This window comes from Salmo salar, chromosome ssa02 (assembly GCF_905237065.1).
Source record: "Salmo salar chromosome ssa02, Ssal_v3.1, whole genome shotgun sequence".
Lineage (NCBI taxonomy): Eukaryota > Metazoa > Chordata > Actinopteri > Salmoniformes > Salmonidae > Salmo > Salmo salar.
Window position 1 is genome coordinate 14694951 of NC_059443.1, and position 22428 is coordinate 14717378.

The 22428-nt window shown below is 42.9% G+C and overlaps 1 protein-coding gene across 1 annotated transcript; it reads right to left on the reverse strand.

Annotated features, from left to right (window-relative positions):
• Positions 1–983: 983 nt before the first annotated feature.
• On the reverse strand, positions 984–20603 carry LOC106586326 (cytoplasmic dynein 1 light intermediate chain 1). Its single transcript, XM_014173504.2, has 13 exons — positions 20462–20603; positions 20221–20294; positions 12959–13075; positions 8317–8547; positions 7939–8108; positions 7590–7683; positions 7218–7353; positions 6964–7075; positions 6447–6506; positions 6201–6245; positions 5910–6000; positions 4008–4118; positions 984–1869 (listed from the first exon to the last, which is right to left on the reverse strand). The coding sequence occupies exons 1-13, from the start codon at positions 20548–20550 to the stop codon at positions 1790–1792; spliced, it is 1410 nt and encodes a 469-aa protein (XP_014028979.1). The 5' UTR covers positions 20551–20603; the 3' UTR covers positions 984–1789.
• Positions 20604–22428: the final 1825 nt, after the last annotated feature.

Genomic DNA, 22428 nt, shown 5'->3' on the forward strand with positions numbered 1-22428 from the left:
GCCCAACCTGCATCCCAATCTGCCCTGGAATACCTGCTCTCTACATCAGGCCCAACCTGCATCCCAATCTGCCCTGGAATACCTGCTCTCCTCAGTGCCTCGATTGTTTCTGCGTGAACTACCTTCACTGCTTCTGCATACGAGATGTTACGCTCACACTTCCACCTGTCTTTACACCACTGAACAACCCCCATACGCCACACTATGGGCGCCCCCCCCCACAGTTATAGCACTTTAACTGGACCCCGTCTCCACATACAGTATGTATGTCCTCCCCCACACCTTGCACATCATCTCCTTTTGCCTTTACACACCACAGCCACATGCCCAAACCTTTGACAGTTACAGCAACGCAATGGTGTCAGAACATATGTTCACACATAGTAACTCATATACCCAACCCTAACTGTCCCTGGCAATACCAATAGTAGCACTGACAAGCTATCCACCTTGTTCCATCTCATGTTCCATCTCATGTCATCTGGAGGTGCTTTGCCTCGATAAGAGCGCCTACCTTCAAGTGGTCCTTTATTTCTTGCATGTTAACACTTTCTGGAACTCCTGTAATAACTCCCTTCACCCACTGCCGTCCAGTTTGATCCAGCATGCTACTGTCAACCACATGTTTACATACCTGCTCATACTGTTTAACATTGAAACACACCACCAAACTTCCATCACAAAGAACTTTAGCAGACACAACCTCTCCTACTTCCTCACTCAATCCTAACCTCCAATCACAGCCCAGTGTTGCTCAACCACCTCCACTGGATTTCATCAAGATCTTCTCCCTATTTGAAACTGAACGACGATGATTTTCTTAGCACCCCGTTCCGCGACCTCCTCGTCTCCTTTTCGTCTTTCAGACTTCCCGGCCAGTACCAGGATACGACTCAATAATAGTGGTGGAAGTCATACAATACCATTGGCTATTGCACCATGCAAGAGGTACCATAGGCATAAAGAAACAGAACAAAGCAGAGTTCTGATTAGTAATACAGCTTTATTGAATGATGGCAGATTTAACAGTTGAATAGTTAATGACAACTTGACTACTTTAAGATTGTGATAGATGATTCCCCTATGCCAATAAACCCTCCAGTGGTCTGCCTATTACCCTAATCCAAACCAAGCAAATGAACACAAGTAAAAAGAAAATACCAATTCATTTCCCTGGTTTTAGAGCATCATCCTTGACTCTGGATTCTTGAGTTCTAACAGAACCCTTGATTATGACCATTATAAGCACTAAAACACTATTTCAGTCATTCTGCCTGATTGTACAGCAGTCTTCATCCATCAGCGTGCCAGTGCATTATGACATCATGTAACAATGGAACTGGTGTCTACCAAAGACCCATCTCCACAAATGGAAAACATCAATCTCCTCCACTTTGAAAACATCCTCGCAGACAGCCACAGTGTTCAGAGTGACATCAAGGATGTGCATTTGTCACAGTGGCTTCAAGACCACACGCAAGACATCCGGTTCCTCTCATTTTAATGTTGCTCTAAAATAAAGCAACGAGTCAGACTTACTCAATTTCCCGTGAGCTTATCTTCTATGTAATACATTGATGGTTTTCAGTAAGTCCATGTCATTTTGCTTTGGTGGTGTTTCAACGGGTTGGCATGCAAGGCTCGGTCTCACGGCAACCGCTCCAAGACCGCTCTGTTCTGTTTCCAGTCCAGCTTCTGATCCATCTGACAGTCGAGGGTCTAAAGAGGGAGAGGACCCAGCAAGTGTGTGTGCGTGTGGGGTGGCAGGGAGGGTTAGGGGTTGGGGGGTTCAGGACTCCTCCATGTCGGCTGGGGGTGAGGAGGTTGGGGAGGATGCCTCTGGCTCACCGTCTAGTCCCACCTTTGACGCTGGAAGAGTTTACAAAATATGTGTAAGTGTTAAAAATACACTTTCACCCAATTACTAGTATTGGGACAAAGATCAGTCTGCAGTTGTACTCTCTTTGTGGCAGCATTTGAATATGACAAATAAAACACATATTTGAAACAAACTATACATCAAATTCTGAAAACAATGAAATGAGTTGTAACCAACTACTAAGGCCTTGAAGACCCAGATACATGTCTACAACCAGAGAGGATATGGAGGACGTGAGCTCTGTGCTGTCCGTTAGTGGCAGACCTGTCTGACATCTGGGGAGCCGATGGAGCACCCAGCCACTCATTTGGGCCAGGCAGGCTCTCAGTGTGCGCAGGCATTCAAATAAGGCAACACGAGGGCAGGGAAACAGGCCGTTCGGTCTAATTGACCAAGTACAACATAAAATAAGGGTTTGTTCAATGGTAATATGGCAGAGTGAGCATGCTCTGTGAATATGAACGCATGCAGGAGAGTTACATGATACACCGACCTTAGCGGGGCCAGCATCCACTAACACACAACAGGCAAGGGGCTCTAAAATACAATCCATATTGAGACCTCAGTTATGATCAGTTGATCTACCATCCACATCATTAGACAATTCTAGATTACGTCATGATTATTAAAAGAAGGTGGACTGAAAACCAGCATAAACAAAAAAAGGGGTCATTTTGGACAGAACTATTAACTACTTTAAAAAAAGGGGCCAATCTATACTGAACAAAAATATAAAACGCAACATGTAAAGAGTTGGAATGTCCACCAGCCCACGTGTAACCACGCCAGCCCACGTGTAACCACGCCAGCCCACGTGTAACCACGCCAGCCCACGTGTAACCACGCCAGCCCAGGACCTGCACATGTGAGGCTGGTTGGACGTACAGACACATTGGCCTGCGTACTCACCAGACATGTCACCCATTGAGCATGTTTGGGATGCTCTGAATCAACATGTACAACACCGTGTTCCAGGTCCCGCCAATATCCAACAACTTCACACAGCCATTGAAGAGGAGTGGGACAACATTCCACAGGCCACAATCAACAACCTGATCAACTCTATGCGAAGGAGATGTCACGCTGCATGAGGCAAATGGTGGTCACACCAGATACTGACTGGTTCTGATCCACGTCGCTACTTAAAGGCATCTGTGACCAACAGACGTACATCTATATTCCCAGTCATGTGAAATCCATAGGTTAGGGCCTAATTTATTTATTTCAATTGCCTGATTTCCTTATATGAACTGTAACTCAGTAAAATCTTTTAAATTGTTGCATTTATATATTTTGTTCCGTGTAAGTTTGGTACATCCATCCATCTCTGAACTTGTGTTGATATGTAGCCATTTGTAATGGGAATATTTCAGATGAATAAAGTTCATATTACCACAATACTTATTTATATTTATATGTTCTCCCTTTATGTAATACACATGATTTACACGTTTTATTTGGGACACTCATTGTGTATGGGTTGCTGGTCACTAGACTTGATACTGAATGTTATGGATTGTGCTCATATCTGTTGATAGTGATTGATGCCAGACTGGAGGTACAAGGACACTGATTGTTATTGTATTCTGTGATTCTGTAGCACTAGCAGATGATGCGGTGACTTCCTACAAGACTCTCGGCGGGTGTTCACAGAACACTGGTGTTGTGAGATTAGAACATAGGGCCTGCTTAGAGAAGGCCAGTTGGAAATGTTCCATGCTGGAGGTTGTCTCCCTGTTGCAACTTGTATTAAATCGGATTGATTTCTGATTGATTTGATCAATGACTGCTCACCTTCTGGTTCCCATGGAAATTCTCTATTACACCAACAACTCTTGAAGAATATAACTTGTAAATGCCTCATGAGCTTAGTTACTGAGGTTTAGAACCGCTGGTAAAGACAATGGAAGGAGTGAGAGAGTCTAATAAAGGAGAGATCAGGGGGACAGAACACACACGTGCACAGTGCACCTAAACAACCAGTGAGATGACAGAATGGATGTTTTATATTTCAAGTCCTGTCTTTCTGTGGAAATTTGGGTAAGAATACCTGTCACTGTGCTCCTTGGAACTTTACTAGAAGGTGTATGACAAAAGAGTTACAGATCTTCCATGTGTGGAGCAGTACCTGACTTCCGGACTGTTCTGGGCGTGTTGTTGGCCCCACCCCCTTCCCCGGTCTTCTTGCTCAACAGACTGTTGAAGAAGTTAGCCAGCACGCCCTCGCTGGTCTGCCCGCCTAATGGCACAGCGAAAACAAAGAGACAAAACATCACAGTTACTCAGCGAACTTGCACAGGCAAGGTTGGCAGGAATTGTTTAAAAAAATAACAGTTAGGCTAACGGTATTATTCCCTATGTACAAAATATACAGCGCATTCAGAAAGTATTCAGACCCCTGTTCCACATTTTGTTACGTTAAAGCCTTATTTTAAATAGGCTTGAATAAAAAAAATCCTCATCAATCTACACACAACATCCCATAATAACAAAGTGAAAACTGGTTTTTAGAATTTTTCGCAAATGTAATCAACATAAAATACAGAAATACCTTATTTACATAGGTATTCATACCCTTTGCTATGAGACTCGAAATTGAGCTCAGGTGCTTCTTGTTTCCATTGATCATCCTTGAGAAGTTTCTACAACTTGATTGGAGTCCACCTGTGGTAAATTTAATTGATGATTGGACATGATTTGGAAAGGCACACACCTGTCTATATAAGGTCCCACAGTTGACAGTGCATGTCAGAGAAAAAAACCAAGCCATGAGGTCGAAGGAATTGTCCGTAGAGCTCCGAGACAAGATTGTGTCGAGGCACAGATCTGGGGAAGGGTACCAAAAGATTTCTGCAGCATTGAAGGTCCCAGAAGAACACAGTGGCATCTATCATTCTTAAACGGAAGAAGTTTGGAACCACCAAGACTCTTGCTAGAGCTGGCCGCCAGACCAAACTGAGCAATCAGGGGAGAAGGGCCTTAGTCAGGGAGGTGACCAAGAACCCGATTGTGACTGACAGAGCTCCAGAGTTCCTCTGTGGAGATGGTAGAGTGGCCAGACGGAAGCCACTCCTCAGTAAAAAGGCACATGACAGCCCACTTGGAGTTTGCCAAAAGGCACCTAAAGGACTCTCAGACCATGAGGAACAAGATTCTCTGATCTGATGAAACTAAGATTGAATTCTTTGGCCTGAATGCCAAGTGTCACATCTGGAGGAATCCTGGTACCATACCTACAGTGAAGCATGGCGGTGGCAGTATCATGCTGTGGGGTTGTTTTTCAACAGCAGGGACAGAGAGACTAGTCAGGATAAAGGGAAAGATGAACGGAGAAAAGTACAGAGAAATCCTTGATGAAAACCTGCTCCAGAGTGCTCAGGACCTCAGACTGGGGCGAAGGTTCACCTTCCAACAGGACAACAACCCTAAGCACACAGCCAAGACAAATGCAGGAGTGGCTTTGGGACAAGTCTCTGATTCCACTCAAGGACACTCCTTATGTCCTTGAGTGGCCCAGCCAGAGCCCGGACATGAACTCTATCGAACATCTCTGAAGATACCTAAAAATAGCTGTGCAGCAACACTCCCCATCCAACCTGAAGGAACTTGAAAGGATCTGCAGAGAAGAATGGGAGAAACTCCCCAAATACAGGTGTGCCAAGCTTGTAGCGTCATACCCAAGAAGACTCAAGGCTGTAATCGCTGCCAAAGGTGCTTCAACAAAGTACTGAGTAAAGGGTCTGAATACTTATGTAAATGTGATAGTTCCATTTTATTTATCTACATTGGCAAAAACTTCTACAAACATTTTTTTGCTTTGTCATTGTGGGGTATTGTGTGTAGATGAATTAGGATTTAATTATTTTTTAAAACCCATTTTAGAATTAGGCTGCAACGTAACAAAATGTGTAAAAAGTCAAGGGTCTGAATACTTTCCAAATGCACAGTAGGTGCAAACTTTATACTGGTGCCAAAGCTAATCTTTGTCATTTTAGTAGAATGAGTTATCGGGGATCTATGGTCTCAGTACCTGGTTGCATGGGCATCACATTGGCCACGTTTGCTGTTGCCGAGCGGTTTGACACCCGAGGAGAGCCAGTGGGTGCTCTGTTTGTGGTGTCCTGAGATGAAAAGGAGGAGGAATGAAGGAGGGATGATACAGGAACAGTAGAGAGAAGAAGAGAGAGGATGAGAAAGGAGGGGAGAGAAGGAGAAGAGACAGGAAAGGAAGAAGGAGTAGAGGATCATTAATTGCATATATCAGAAGATTTACATGAACTCTTTAGGTCCTTTACAGTAGCATGTTTCCCCAGACACTTACCACTGGTCTGCCTGCTGCCGCTGGGGGCTGCTTAGACAACAGGGTCTGTTAATAGACAACACAGAGCATGTCAGTGAGAGTCCAGATAGAGTCTGAAGCCCTTAATACAACTAACCTAATTCATATGGCAACTGGCAGAAATAAACTTATCACAGCTAATGTCAGATTAACATTATGCAATATTATCAAAGTAATGTGTTTGGGTCATACCAGCTGTACAAATATATAGTGCACATTCTCACTTACCTGAAGCTTTAGGAGAAACACTTGGTCATCCTCCACACCTAGTTCCTTTTCATGTACAAACTGCACAAAAAAACTAAACATTATAAACAAACACTTTCTCCACAAAATGACATGCAAGTCATCCTAATGTGTTAGTTTAGTGTACATCCGATTAAGTACATATTTGCCTGGCCTTGGCACTGTAATCTGAGTGCAGGCAGGCTCATCCTGGTAATCTGATGTTATTTGAGATTATGGTACTCATCCCAGGGCCCATTAAAGTCCAGAGGCGAGGACTGGAGAGAGAGCAAACACCCAGAATCCCCCAGTCCACCCAGGCACAGCACCAACCCTGCATGCCAGTAGTAACCTCTGACCCTGATCAGGGCTAAGGATTTTGGATTCAGTCACAATTTCAATCAACTCCAAGATACTACCCCTAGAGTGTAGTTCAGTTAAAAGGTCTGTTCAATTACACTTGTTTCTAATACTTAATGTCTGTGCCAAAAACAAGGAGAAGATCTGGGAGTGACATTACCTTTCTAACAGGAGGCTGGACGATAACCTCCTCAAACTTGTCTTCCCTTTTCAACGACTGAAAGTTTTCATATAAAATGGAAACCTTTTTTTCATTATCCCATCCTGATGGGCTGGAAGACAATGAACCACAAAAGCATAATATAATATAAATATATATATATATAAATAAAAATAAATAACTAATGTCATTGTCAACAGCACATGAGAAAAAGTCTAAATGTTTCATAAGTGAGAACACTGAGTCACACTTACATGAATACTGAGTCTTTGTCCACCACCTGGGCCGGCAGGTCAAAGGGAAACCCGTATAATCTATGGACCAGGTATTTATACAATAGGTCTATGTTTTTGTTTTCCTTCATTGACGTGCATAGCAGCGCTGCACCATCTGAGAGGCCACTACATCAAGGATAGTATTATTGCTAGAATGGCCAACGATATCTTAAAGACCCCTTTACTAGCGAGCTAAGAAAAACCATGCTCACTTCACACAAGAAAGAAAATCCTGAAACTGGTGCCTGCACATTGTTAGTACATCTAAGAAAATATGAAAATATATTAGTTTGAAAGAATAACGCCAGCGGAATGCCAACTCTTAGATCAGTCTGTGAGGCAGAAGGATACACTGCAAGCAGAAGTGTCGGATGTGAGACTGGATGAAGTCAAAGTGTTCTTCCCGGTAGTCATGCTCTTTCTCTAGACTGAGAAACGTGTCACACTGCAAAGGAGGGAAGTGAAGAGAGGGAAAGAGAATACTGAGAGAGAGAGAAGGTAAGCCACACAAGACAAGAATGAAAAAGAAATTGAAAGCGGAGGAAATGAGAAAGTGTAAAACAAAATGACAGATTTTCCATCCTTTATACACATGTATGAATAAAGTAACCATACCAACGCCACAAAGTATCCTTTGATAAGTTGAGTTAACAAGGCAACTGAATTTATTTCCCTAATGCCAGAGGTTTGCCCACCATACCTTTGTACACACCACCATAACAGGCACGCCCAGGTTGTGTGTGAGTGTGTTCTCTCCCAAGGGGAGCACCACACACTCCTCCTCAGCCTCCCCAGCCACGGGGTTCCTCCTCTTGGGAGAGGCGCTGTGGTCGCCCCCTGGCTCTGTGTACTCCTGGAACTGTCGGACCACTAGCGGTAGGGGAGAGGGTGGAAGAGATTCCGTTTTAGAGTGCTATTTTACCCTTTATAATTCAAACTCAGAACAATTCATCTCGATTAACTTTATAGTTTACATCTCATGGCTAATCAAAGTTTTAAAGAAATACTGTTGAAGTAGTTATTTCAGTCTTTAATGTTATAAAGTAAGAACGTCTCTCTCTCAGATTCATAGGCATACATCTCTGTTCCATGTCCCTCAGTGTCTCTGGGTTGACTCTGAGCTTGTCGATGTGTTCTCGTAGCACACTGGCCCACTTCTGCAGAGAGTCCAGCACCGTCCACGGCCTGGACATGTCCACTACCAGCAGGGCCATAGTGTCGGCCAGGTTCTCCCCACACACAGCAAACTGCTGGAGGCCTTTGTGGTACAGGTCACCGTCCAGAATCCATGCGTTACACATAGCATGATCTGCACAGACACACACACAGTTTGGGGTCAAATCACACCAAAAAGGAGAAATTGTTCCAGGCTATCCTATTGATCGCTACTGACCCATCATACACTGATGCCTGAGCAATATTATATTATCCAAGATGGCGTAGCAGTCAGGTGTCTTTTGTCTTTGTCGTGTCCCGTGTATATATATTTTTCTTCGCATATTTTTTAATATTTATCTTAACCCCAACTTCAACATACTCTCATGCAACCCGCCTCACCCAATGTGGTATGGATCTGCTATTTTCTATACTTTAGAACCAGAACCCCCAACAGAAGCTAGCCAGCTAACTAGCTACTAGTCAGCTAGCGGGCATCAGCTAACCTTTAGCCAGGACAACTCCTGCCAGTCTGTACAGTGCGTTTCATCCCAGAACTTAGACTCATTTTTCTGCATATCACTGGATTCCTACCGCAAGCTCTGAACCTCTTCACCTGGATCATCACAGCTAGCTGCTATCCGATTGGCTTCTCCTGGCTAATGTCCCTGTCCCGAAGCAAACACCAATTAGCCTGGAGCTAGCCTATGCTAGGCCCATCTCCTGGCTAGCTGAAGAGGTCCTCCAGCCACTCCTTGGGCTACAATACCCTTTTTGCCAATTGGCCTGTTCCCCTTTTATTGCCGATATGGAGCCCCGGCGATCCATCCCGACTGCACTATCGACGTAATCCGCCCGAGGGGGATTTTTCAACAGGCTCCTTCGTCGCAACGTCCCCTGAATGCCCATCTGCTAGCCTGCTAGTCGCTGCTCGCTAACTGTCTAGAGCATACCGGACTTTTAGCTGAAGTGGTCCATCAGTCAATTTCTATTTTCTAACCTATTTTGCAAATTGGCCTGGACCCTTTTACTACACGGACCCCTGCTGATCCATCACAACCCGTCTGCCGACGTAACCGCACAAGGGGCTTACAGACTTCTTCCATCGCGACGTCCCTCTAATGCCCTTCTGCTTGCCTGCTAACACCGGTCCACTAGCTGTCTGAATCGTCGTCTCCCCAGCCCGTCCAGCTACTCATTGGACCCTATGATCACTCGGCTACGCATGCCTCTCCCTAATGTCAATATGCCTTGTCCATTGCTGTTTTGGTTAGTGATTATTGTCTTATTTCACTGTAGAGCCTCCAGCCCTGCACAATATGCCTCAGCTAAGCCCCTTGTCCCACCTCCCACACATGTGGTGACCTCACCTGGTCTAATTGATGTCTCTAGAGACAATACCACTCAATGCCTAGGTTTACCTCCACTGTATTCACATCCTACCATACCTTTGTCTGTACATTATGCATTGAATCTTTTCTACCACGCCCAGAAATCTCCTTTTACTCTCTGTCCCGAACGTACTAGACGACCAGTTCTTATAGCCCTTAGCCGTACCCTTATCCTACTCTGCTCCTCTGGTGATGTAGAGTTTAATCCAGGACCTGCAGTGCCTAGCTCCACTCCCATTCCCCAGGCCCTCTCATTTGTTGACTTCTGTAACCGTAAAAGCCTTGGTTTCATGCATGTTAACATTAGAAACCTCCTCACTAAGTTTGTTTTATTCACTGCTTTTAGCACACTCTGCCAACCCGGATGTCCTAGCTGTGTCTGAATCTTAGGAAGGCCACCAAAAATCTCACATAAATTATCAATGAACCTACCAGGTACAACCCCAAATCTGTAAACACAGGCACCCTCATAGATATCATCCTAACCAACCTGCCCTCCAAATACACCTCTGCTGTCTTCAACCAGGATCTCAGCGATCACTGCCTCATTACTTGCGTCTGTAATGGGTCTGCGGTCAAACGACCACCCCTCATCACTGTCAAAACGCTCCCTAAAACACTTCAGCGAGCAGGCCTTTCTAATCGACCTGGCCCAGGTATCCTGGAAGGATATTGACCTCATTCCGTCAGTAGAAGATGCCTGGTTATTCTTTGAAAGTGCTTTCCTCACCATCTTAAATAAGCATGCCCCATTAAAAAAATGTAGAAGCAGGAACAGATATAGCCTGTGGTTCACTCCAGACCTGACTGCCCTTGACCAGCACAAAAACATCCTGTGGCGTACGGCATTAGCATCAAATAGCCCCCGCGATATGCAACTGTTCATGGAAGTTAGGAACCAATATACACAGGCAGTTTGAAAAAGCTAGCCTTTGCTTTCCTAACAGATATTTGAATCCTGCAGCACAAACTCAAAAATGTTCTGGGACACTGTAAAGTCCATGGAGAATAAGCGCACCTCCTCCCAGCTGCCCACTGCACTGAGGCTAGGAAACATTGTCACCACCCATAAATCCACAATAATTGAGAATTTTAATAAGCATTTCTCTATGGCTGGCCATGCTTTCCACCTGGCCACCCCTTCCCTGGTCAACAGCCCTGCACCCCCCACAGCAACTTGCCCAAGCCTCCCCCATTTCTCCTTCACCCAAGTCCAGATAGCAGATGTTCTGAAAGAGCTGAAAAATCTGAACCCCTACAAATTAGCTGGGCTAGACAATCTGGACCCTCTCTTTCTAAAATGATCAGCCGAAATTGTTGCAACCCCTATTACTATACTGTTCAACCTCTCGTGTCGTCTGAGATTCCCAAAGATTGGAAAGCTGCCGCGGTCATCCCCCTCTTCAAAGGGGGAGACACTCTAGACCCAAACTGCTACAGACCTATATCTATCCTACCATGCCTTTCTAAGGTCTTCGAAAGCCAACAGATTACCGACCGTTTCGAATCTCACCGCAACTTCTCTGCTATACAATCTGGTTTCCAAGCGTGCACCTCAGCCACGCTCAAGGTCCTAAACGATATCATAACCGCCATCGATAAGAGACAATACTGTGCAGCTGTATTCATCGAACTGGCCAAGGCGTTCAACTCTGTCAATCACCACATTATCAGCAGACAACAGCCTTAGTTTCTCAAATGACTGCCTCGCCTGGTTCACCAACTACTTCTCAGACAGAGTTCAGTGTGTCAAATCGGATGGGCTGTTGTCCGGACCTCTGACAGTCTCTATGGGGGTGCCACAGGGTTCAATTCTCGGGCCGACTCTTCTCTGTATACATCAATGATGTCACTCTTGCTGCTGGTGATTCTCTGGTCCACCTCTACGCAGACAACACCATTCTGTATAATTCTGGCCCTTCTTTGGACACTGTGTTAACTAACCTCCAGACGAGCTTCAATGCCATACAACTCTCCTTCCGTGGCCTCCAACTGCTCTTAAATGCAAGTAAAACTAAATGCATGCTCTTCAACAGATCGCTGCCCGCACCTGCCCGCCCGTCCAGCATCACTACTCTGGACGGTTCTGACTTAGAATATGTGGACAATTACAAATACCTAGGTTGTCTGGTTAAACTGTAAACTCTCCTTCCAGACTCAGATTAAGAATCTCAAATCCAAAATTAGATATAGAATCAGCTTCCAATTTCACAACAAAGCATCCTTTACTCATGCTGCCAAACATACCCTCGTAAAACTGACTATCCTGCCGATCCTGGACTTCGGTGATGTCATTTACAAAATATCCCCCAACACTCTACTCTGCAAATTGGATGCAGTCTATCACAGTGCCAGCCGTTTTGTTACCAAAGCCCCATATTACTACCCACCACTGTGACCTGTATGCTCTTGTTGGCTGGCCCTCACTACATATCTGTCGTCAAACCCACTGGCTCCAGGTCATCTATAAGTCGTTGCTAGGTAAAGCCCCGCCTTATCTCAGCTCACTGGTCACCATATACAGCACCCACCCGTAGCACGCACTCCAGCAGGTATATTTCACTGGTCACCCCCAAAGCCAATTCCTCATTTGGCAGCCTTTCCTTCCAGTTCTCTGCTGCCAATGACGCATATAACGAATTCCAAAAAATCACTGAAGCTGGAGACCCATATCTCCCTCACTAACTTTAAGCACCAGATGTCAGAGCAGCTCACAGATCACTGCACCTGTACATAGCCCATCTGTAAATAGCCCATCCAACTACCTCATCCCCATACTGTCATTTTATTTTTTGCTCCTTTGCACCCCAGTATCTCTACTTGCACATTCATCTTCTGCATTATTTATCACTCCAGTGTTTAATTGCTAAATTGTCATTATTTCGCCACTATGGCCTATTTATTGCCTTACCTCATTTGCACACACTGTATATAGACTTTCTCTATTGTGTTATTGACTAGGCTTGTTTATTCCATGTGTAACTCGGTTGTTGTTTGTGTCGCACTGTTTTGCTTTATCTTGGCCAGGTCACAGTTGTAAATGAGAACTTGTTCTCAACTAGCCTACCTGGTTAAATAAAAGTGAAAAATAAATAAATATATATTTTAAAATGAACTAAAACAAATCAAACTTCATCATCTTTGTATTCTCATTATTTCCAAAAAGACACTTACCATCGATGTCATCATCGTGAACATTAAAGTACAGGTACTCCAGTCCTCTGCCTTTCATGTATTCTTCAACTCCCTGCAGTTTGGCTATGAGAGTGGTCTTACCTGCCCCCGTCTCACCTGTAGCATACATGAAACACATACGTGCAGGTAAACTGCATGCTAAGCAAAATCATTCAAATCTGTTATAGCCTACATTAGCCCTTTAGGTCAGTTGCCTGCTGTGGTCAGTGCTCTAGGCCTATAAAAGTATATCATTTTGCATCAATGCAGCTATAGCTCACAAAATCAGTTAGGCCTATATGCGGGGCCAATACAATACCTTCAGAAAATATTCATACCCCTTCACCTTTTTCCATATTTTGTGTTACAAAGTGGGATTAAAATGGATGTAATTGACATTTTTTTGTAAATGATCTACACAAAATAATCTGTAATGTCAAAGTAGAAGAAAAATTCTAACATTTGTAAAAAAATATATATATATATATATATATACACACATACATACACGTCAGCCATAGGGGGAGACTAGTCGAGGCCTGGTGACAGACGGTCTGTATATATCACGAGGCGATGGCTCCATCTGCTGGACGTGCCAGGTCTCAACGGGTTCTCCGGCCAGGACTAATTGGGGCTGATTGGGAGTTTGTGAGTAATCGAGGGCTGATTGCTCACCAGCTGTGCAAGGCCCATAAAGCTGCCAGAAGGGCAGCACACAGGGGAGACACTAGGGGAAGAAAAGACTCCCGTATAGTTGGGGGCGGTTACAGAGGTAACAGGAGTGAGTGCGTGCAGTTTTGATCCCGACAGGATACAGCAAGACCCGGAGCCCAGAAGACAGTATCCCGGAGAGGGTCTCTTGGGGGAGACCTATCCTTTTTTATTGATTATTTAACCTCTCTGGGGTATGTGGGACGTGATCGTCCCACCTGTGGGACACACTATTCAACAGCCAGTGAAATAGCAGGGCGCCAAATTCAAAACAACAAAAATCTCATAATTCAAATTTCTCAAACATACAACTATTATATCCCATTTTAAAGATACACTTCTCGTTAATCCAACCACATTGTCCGATTTCAAAAAGGCTTTACGGCGAAAGCATAGCATTAGATTATGTTAGGACATCACCTTGATAAGAAAAACCACAGCCATTTTCCAAGCAAGGAGAGGCATCACAAAAACCAGAAATACAGCTAAAATGAACCACTAACCTTTGATGATCTTCATCAGATGGCACTCATAGGACTTCACGTTACACAATACATGTATGTTTTGCTCGATAAAGTTCATATTTATATCCAAAAAAAACATTTTACATTGGCATGTAATGTTCAGAAATGTTTTGCCTCCCAAAACTTCCGGTGAATGAGCACATCAATTTACAGAAATACTCATCATAAATTTTTATAAAATATTCAACTGTAATTCAAAGAATTATAGATACACTTCTCCTTAATGCAACCGCTGTGTCAGATTTAAAAAAAAAAATTTACAGCGAAAGCACACTTTGCAATCATCTGAGTACAGCGTTCAGACACGAAACCAAACCCGCCATTTTGTGGAGTCAATAAAACTCAGAAATAATATTATAAATATTCACTTACCTTTGATGATCTTCATCAGAATGCACTCCCAGGAATCCCAGGTCCACAATACGTTTGTTTTGTTTTGTTCGATAAAGTCCATTTATGTCCAAATATCTCCTTTTTGTTCGCGCGTTCAGTCCACTACTCCAAATGCAGGAAGTGGGCGAAAATGTCATGACGAAAAGTCAAAATAAGTTCTATTTACGTTCGTAGAAACATGTCAAACAGATGTATAGCATCAATCTTTAGGATGTTTTTAACATAAATCTTCAGTAATATTCCAACCGGACAATTCCAATGTCTTCAGAAAAGAAAAGGAACACAGCTCACACTCACGTGAGTGCGCGCCTCTGAGCTCACGTGAGTGTGGACTGTGTTCCTTTTCTTTTCTGAAGACATTGGAATTGTCCGGTTGGAATATTACTGAAGATTTCTTCACTCATCTACTTCCAGGAGCTCTTGTTCGCTCCATATTCACAGTAGAAGCCTGAAACAACGTTCTAAAGACTGTTGACGTCTAGTGGAAGCCTTAGGAAGTGCAAAATGAACCTTAAGTCACTGTATACTGTATAGGCAATCACTTGGAAAAACTACAAGCCTCAGATTTCCACACTTCCTGGTTGGATTTTTCTCAGGTTTTTGCCTGCCATATGAGTTCTGTTATACTTACAGACATCATTCAAACAGTTTTAGAAACTTCAGAGTGTTTCCTATCCAAATCTACTAATAATATGCATATCCTAAATTCTGAGCCTGAGTAGCAGGCAGTTTAATTTGGGCACACCTTTCATCCGGACGTCAAAATACTGCCCCCTACCCTAGAGAAGTTAAATAAACACCCTTGAAACTGAGCTAATCCTACTCTGTCCGTGTCTGATCTGTGTAAACATCTTGACCAAACCCCCTGGTCTGCAACAATAAATAAATAAAATAAATAATACACACACACACACACACTCTTGATTAGATACGTTTTCAACCCCCTGAGTCAATACATGTTAGAATCACCTTTGGCAGCGTTTACAGCAGTGAGCGATTTCAGCTTAAGAATTTTGCACACCTGGTTTGCACATAACTATTTTTTTAATTCTTCAAGTTCTGTCAAGTTGATTGTTGATCATTGCTAGATAGCCATTTTCAAGTCTTGCCATAGATTTTAAGTCAAAACATTAACTAGGCCACTCAGGAATTTTCAATGTCGTCTTGGTAAGCAACTCCAGTGTATATTTGGTCTTGTGTTTTAGGTTATTGTCCTGCTGAAATGTGACCATCTCCCAGTTTCTGCTGACTGAACCAGGCTTCTTCTAGGATTTTGCCACTGCTTAGCTCTATTACATTTATCTCCATCATTAAAAAAAAACTCCCTAGTCCTTGTGTAATGACAATGACAAGCATACCCATAATGACAAGCATACCCATAACATAATGCAGCCACCAGTATGCTTGAAAATATGAAGCGTGGTACTCAGTGATGTGTTGCGTTTGAGTTGCCCCAAACATAACACTTTGTATTCAGGACATAAAGCTCATTTCTTTGCCACATTTTTTGCAGTTTTACTTTAGTGCATTATTGCAAACAGGATGCATGTTTTGGAATATTGTTATTCTGTACAGGCTCCCTTCTTTCACTGTCAATTAGGTTAGTATTATGCAGTAACTTCAATGTTGTTGATTGCTGATGCCATTAAACTAACTGTTTTAAAGTTAACATTGGACTCATGGTGAAATCCCTGACCGGTTTCCTTCTAATGATGTGCAGTTTGCAAACAATTTGTTATTTTTGAACGACTCTTTTTACTGACTCGAGAGTCATGACTTGTTTGAGTGACTCGTTCATTTAAAAAAGGCATAAATTGGCTCCTAGTTGTTCGTTTGACCTGCTAGTGCTAGCCGCAATTAGTCAGTCCTACAGCAGGATTAAGAGCCAATTCATGCTTGATCCAAAATGTGGTTGGAGGCGCCGTATGGATGGTTTGACGCAATTGAGGAGCCTCCGGAAGCACGCAGAGGCCAAATTGAGCTCCATACCGCATCGCTGTGCGCCTCTCAAATTTTGTAACAATGTGGAGGGCTCTGTATACAGTTGAAGTCGGAAGTTTACAAACACTTAGGTTGGAGTCATTAAAACTCGTTTTTCAACCACTCCACAAATTTCTTGTTAACAAACTACAGTTTTGGCAAGTCCGTTAGGACATCTACTTTGTGCATGACACAAGTAATTTTTCCAACAATTGTTTACAGACAGATTATTTCACTTATTCACTGTATCACAATTCCAGTGGGTCAGAAGTTTATATACACCAAGTTGACTTTGCCTATAAACAGCTTGGAAAATTCCAGAAAATGATGTCATAGCTTTAGAAGAATCTGATTGTCTAATTGACATAATTTTAGTCAATTGGAGGTGTACCTGTGGATGCATTTCAATGCCTACCTTCAAACTCAGTGCTTCTTTGCTTGACATCATGGGAAAATCAAAAGAAATCAGCCAAGACCTCAGATAAAAAAAATGTAGACCTCCACAAGTCTGGTTCATCCTTGGGAGCAATTTCCAAATGCCTGAATGTACCACATTCATCTGTACAAACAATACTAAGCAAGTATAAACACCATGGGACCACTCAGCCATCATGCCGCTCAGGAAGGAGACACGTTCTGTCTCCTAGAGATGAACGTACTTTGGTGCGAAAAGTGCAAATCAATCCCAGAACAGCAAAGGCCCTTGTGAAGATGCTGGAGGAAACAGGTACAAAAGTATCTATATCCACAGTAAAACAAGTCCTATATCGGCATAACATGAAAGGCCGCTCAGCAAGGAAGAAGCCACTGCTCCAAAACCGCCATAAAAAAAGCCAGACTACAGTTTGCAACTGCACATGGGGACAAAGATGGTACTTTTTGGAGAAATGTCCTCTGGTCTGATGAAACAAAAATAGAACTGTTTGGCCATAATGACCATCGTTATGTTTGGAGGAAAAAGGGGGAGGCTTGCAAGCCGAAGAACACCATCCCAACCTTGAAGCACAGAGGTGGCAGCATCATGTTGTTGGGGTGCTTTGCTGCAAGAGGGACTGGTGCACTTCACAAAATAGATGACATGAGGAAGGAAAATTATGTGGATATATTGAAGCAACATCTCAAGACATCAGTCAGGAAGCTAAAACTTGGTCGCAAATGGGTCTTCCAAATGGACAATGACACCAAGCATACTTCCAAAGTTGTGGCAAAATGGCTTAAGGACAACAAAGTCACGAATTGGAGTGGCCATGACAAAGCCCTGACCTCAATCCCATAGAAATTTGTAGGCAGAACTGAAAAGGCGTGTGCAAGCAAGGAAGCCTACAACCCTGACTCAGTTACACCAGCTCTGTCAGGAGGAATGGGCCAAAATTCACCCAACTTATTGTGGGAAGCTCGTGGAAGGCTACCCGAAACGTTTGACCCAAGTTAAACAATTTAAAGGCAATGCCAAATACTAATTGAGTGTATGTAAACTTCTGACCCACTGGGAATATGGTAAAAGCTGAAATAAATCATTCTCGCTACTATTATTCTGACATTTCACATTCTTAAAATAAAGTGGTGATCCTAACTGACCTAAGACAGGGAATTCTTATGTGGATTAAATGTCAGGAGTTGTGAAAAACTGCGTTTAAATGTCTTTGGCTAAGGTGTAAGTAAACTTCCGACTTCAACTGTAGCTCCACATTGACATGATTGTTTGACGATAGGCGAGGGTGGGTGGTCCTGTATAAACACAAACTCACTTCCTTGACAACTTCCTTCACAACAGCTCTGTGCTGCTCGGCGAAGCTCAAGAAGTATGAACGCCCTGACTTCTGCAGAGGCCGTGTCATCGTAAATGCTGCATGGCCAATGCAGACGTCAGAATGACCAAGCAGCGCCTTTCATACACGCTCCTCCGGCTCAGCAGCTCCAGAGACGTGCCCCAACTGTCCGTCATATTTGCACAGGGAAATAAATCATGAGCATAGAGAAGACAGACATGTCTAGAACTGATAATTGGTCGTATGGTGCAAGAATGACTGCATTTAATTGATTTAATGTTAAGATGGACACAGCTTAGTAGAACCAAACCATACACAGCCTCTGCTCAGCAAACTCCAACTTGAGAACGAATCGTTTGGTCGGCTGCAGTTCGCGAACGACTGAACTCTCACGGCAGTCAAGCAATGCATTCCGCCAAGAGTCGTTCACAATCTAGTCCGGTAGCAGCCACAGCTAGATGGACCTCGTTTCAAATGTATCCAGAAATAAATGTCATTTGTATGCCTAGCAATTAACAAAATGTACATTGTTTAAAAGCACACATTTACAAGTCTCAGTCACAAATGACAGCTCCAATAAGCCCCCTACTGTGAACGACAGTCTTCAGTTCATCGTTTGCAATTTGTCGTAGAGCTGTTGTTAAGGATGTGACTTTGTGTATACACAGGACTTATCGCCCTCACCTACCGTCAACCTATCACGTCAATGCAGAGCCATACCGAGCCCTCCCCATTATTACAAAATTTGAGAGGAGCACAGCGATGCGGTACGGAGCTCAATTTGGCCTCTGCATGCCTCCGGAATTTCCGTATTTGAGTCACACCATCCATTGGGCGCCTCCGACCATATTTTGGGTCAAGCATAAATTGGCTCTTACTGACTCAAATGAACAAAATGAGTCAAAAGATTCATTATTTTGACTGAACGAGTCAAAGATCTGATTGAGTAAAAAGAGCCGAATTTACCATCACTGAGTTAGGAAGGACGCCTGTATCTTTGTAGTGACTGGGTGTATTGATACATCATCCAGTAATGAAGAACTTCACCATGTTTCAAGGGGATATTCAATGTCTGCTTTCGGAATAGGAAAACCTCCATGGTCTTTGTGTTTGAATCGGTGTTTGAAATTCACTGCTCGACTAAGGGATAATTGTAGGTGTGGGTTACAGAGATTCAAAAATCATGTTAAACACTTTGCACACAGAGTGACTCCATGCAACTTATTATCTTACTTGTTAAGCAAATATTTACACCAAAACTTATTGACTCAAGACACTTCAGCTTTTCATTTTTGATAAATTTCAAAAAACATAATTCCAATGTTACATTATGGGGTATTGTGTGTAGGCCAGTGACCAACACATTTCAATTTAATCCATTTTAAATTCAGGCTGTAACAACAAAATGTGGAAAAAGTCAAGGGGTGTGAATACTTTCTGAAGGCACTGTATACCACTAGTCGGCCAGATAAGAAATATATGTAATCTCATTTGCTTGTTGAGGGATTTATTTTACAGATTAAACTAGCAGGTGTTGAATATAATCACTCTTTCAATGTGATCTGATCAGATCTGACCTTCTGCAGAAATTGCTATTTTCAGTCGTCTATGAAACACTGTCCATATTTTGTTGGACAATTATAGGCCGCGCTGTTATAAATGCATTCAACAATAGACTGCTATAATTCGGTTAATAATCAATTGGTTCTCAAACCTCGCAACAAATGGTCCAATACTGTCTGTTATTGACATTGTAATGGAATACAGAACGCGTGGTGAGGCACTCCTTGTCTAGCATCCCGCACACTCTGGAGGAGCGGAGAGAGCAGGTGGTCCAGCCCGTGCCAATATTACACAATGAAAGCAGAAAAATAAATAGGCTTACCCATAATAAGAACATTTTTCCCAGACGGCAATTTTGACCGTGAACGCGTCGATACCTCACTCAAAATAGAGGACCTGCAAGAGAGACAATGACATCAGACAAATACCAAGCACCCTGCCATTCAGATGCGCTACTCCCTAGAACCAGATCTTTCAAACCCTAAAACCATTCAAAGTGGCTCTGACAGGCGAGCCAGGTCTTTCTTAAGCCATATTATTGTCAGTTCAGGATCAATACTCACCATAAATTCTGGCCATCCTCGTCGCTGGTTTGATTTTCTATAGAATTTAGTATATTTGCAGTTGACGTAATTCTCACTGTCGAAGCCATTTTCTATCAGCCTTGAATGTATTAAGTGCCCGGATGTTTGAATTGGCGTAATAAAGGGCGCGTTCCAGATCCCCTCATTTATAAGCGCTGCGGTCACGCAAGTTCACATTTGAAACAAGGAAGCCACGCAGAATCACTGATCTAAAAATAATCAACTTGCAGCAAACCTGTGCAGCACCCAGGGGCGGAAATCCCGGGGGGGACGGGGGAGACACGACCCCCCCATCCTGGGAAAAATATGATTTGTCCCCCCCAATATATCACTGAAACATAACTATGTAATTTAAATAATATTAATAATACACAATGAAAGCAATTGTGCTGATTATAGACACTTAATAGCTCGGTTTTAAGTTTCAAAAGATTGCGACCCCCCCCACCCTTTGCCTCACAATGGTTTGATCCACTGCCAGTTCCTTAGCTTGCGAGGTAACGTAGAGGTCGCATCTACTGTCTGAAAGGCACTCAATGCACGTAACTGACGTGAGGTTAATCCAGTCAATCGCGCACACACACTAGCTGAATATGCAGAGCTAGTGCGCAAATATTAACTATTAAGCTAGCTAGTACCTATTCCATTTATGTGGCGTCGTTGGAATCTTTGCTATCGTCAATTTATTCCAAGATCAGCATGCATGTAAGTTAGTGCTTCAAAGTCCCTGTGATAAGGTTAGCGATAAACTGAACAGAACTACACTCTCTTCTACCATTGTTTTAAATATATTTAATGGTCTCATTGCAAAAGCTAAATTGTCGCAAGGGAACTTTTATTTATATATTTTATTTCACCTTTATTTAACCCGGTAGCAAAGATTCACAGCAAACACCACTCGAAGGTTCAAGGCGCGTCGCTAGCTTTGCAAATTCAGCTATTGTTAGAAGCCAGCCAATATGAAACAAACAATTAAAATTACAAAAGGTTGCAGCATATGTTGTGTAAATGGGGAACTCATACAGCTGTCAACTCTTGTCACTGCAATCCGTTTCACATTTGCTAGCTACCTTTTAGATCGAAGCCCATATAGAATGATAGAAGATAAGATGATAGAAGCCCATCTCCTACTGTAAATAACCTACATTCTGTGTGTGTGTAGCCAACCAGGTAGAAAAATGGCAGAAAAATGGCAGAAAAATGGCAGAAAAAAGACGGACATCAGAGTATTTTTCAGTACACCAAAACGCAAAGAACCCTAGTAGCCTAATATCTCAAAGACTAGTTGATAAAATGTTCATAAGAAAGAAATGAAATTCTAATGGAAATGTTTCACAATGATGTCATTAGGCAGAGCAGGCAACAGATGGCACACAGACAGCAGAGTTGGGGACAGATATGCAGGGACAGACTGGCAGAGACAGGGAGTCTCAGGTAAGTTTGTTGAGTCTTTGTTTGGCAACATTATGAAAGGTTCTCAATTTTTTTTACTTGTAAAATAGGAACATAATTGGATAATGCCATGGATACCCCCACTCTCAACTTAAACTGGTGACTGAACTAAGATTTGTTAAAGGCAATGGTATTGCTGTTGTGATTAGTTGTGTAGTTTTGGGTACCGGTAGTTAGGAGTACGGCAAACACCTTATTTCTTTGGTTCCTCAATATACATTTACCATATTAAACGTAGGCTATGTGTTACAGCACTACTTTTGGTGTCCCCCTCAGGAATTGTTCTTGAGAAAATGTAATGTAATTGTCCCCTCCAAAGTTGATATCAGATTTTCACCCCTGCCAGCACCATGCACAGAGTGAAAGAGACATTTTAAACACGGGTATGTGCAAAATGATAAATGATTAAATGATGCAGTCATACAATCTGTGTCTGCTCGGAATGGAAAAAGTTGCATTGATATATTTTTTGAAATATACATTTTACTTTCAAG

What these genes read in the sequence shown, in the direction of transcription:
- LOC106586326 (XM_014173504.2), bottom strand. Translation starts at nt 20,550, where the DNA reads ATGGCTTCGACAGTGAGAATTACGTCAACTGCAAATATACTAAATTCT. An exon ending in GAGGATGGCCAGAATTTATG is followed by an intron (nt 20,295 to 20,461) that starts GTGAGTATTGAT and finishes TCTCTCTTGCAG; the next exon opens with GTCCTCTATTTTGAGTGAGG. An exon ending in CGGCAGCAGGCAGACCAGTG is followed by an intron (nt 6,001 to 6,200) that starts GTAAGTGTCTGG and finishes TTTTCATCTCAG; the next exon opens with GACACCACAAACAGAGCACC.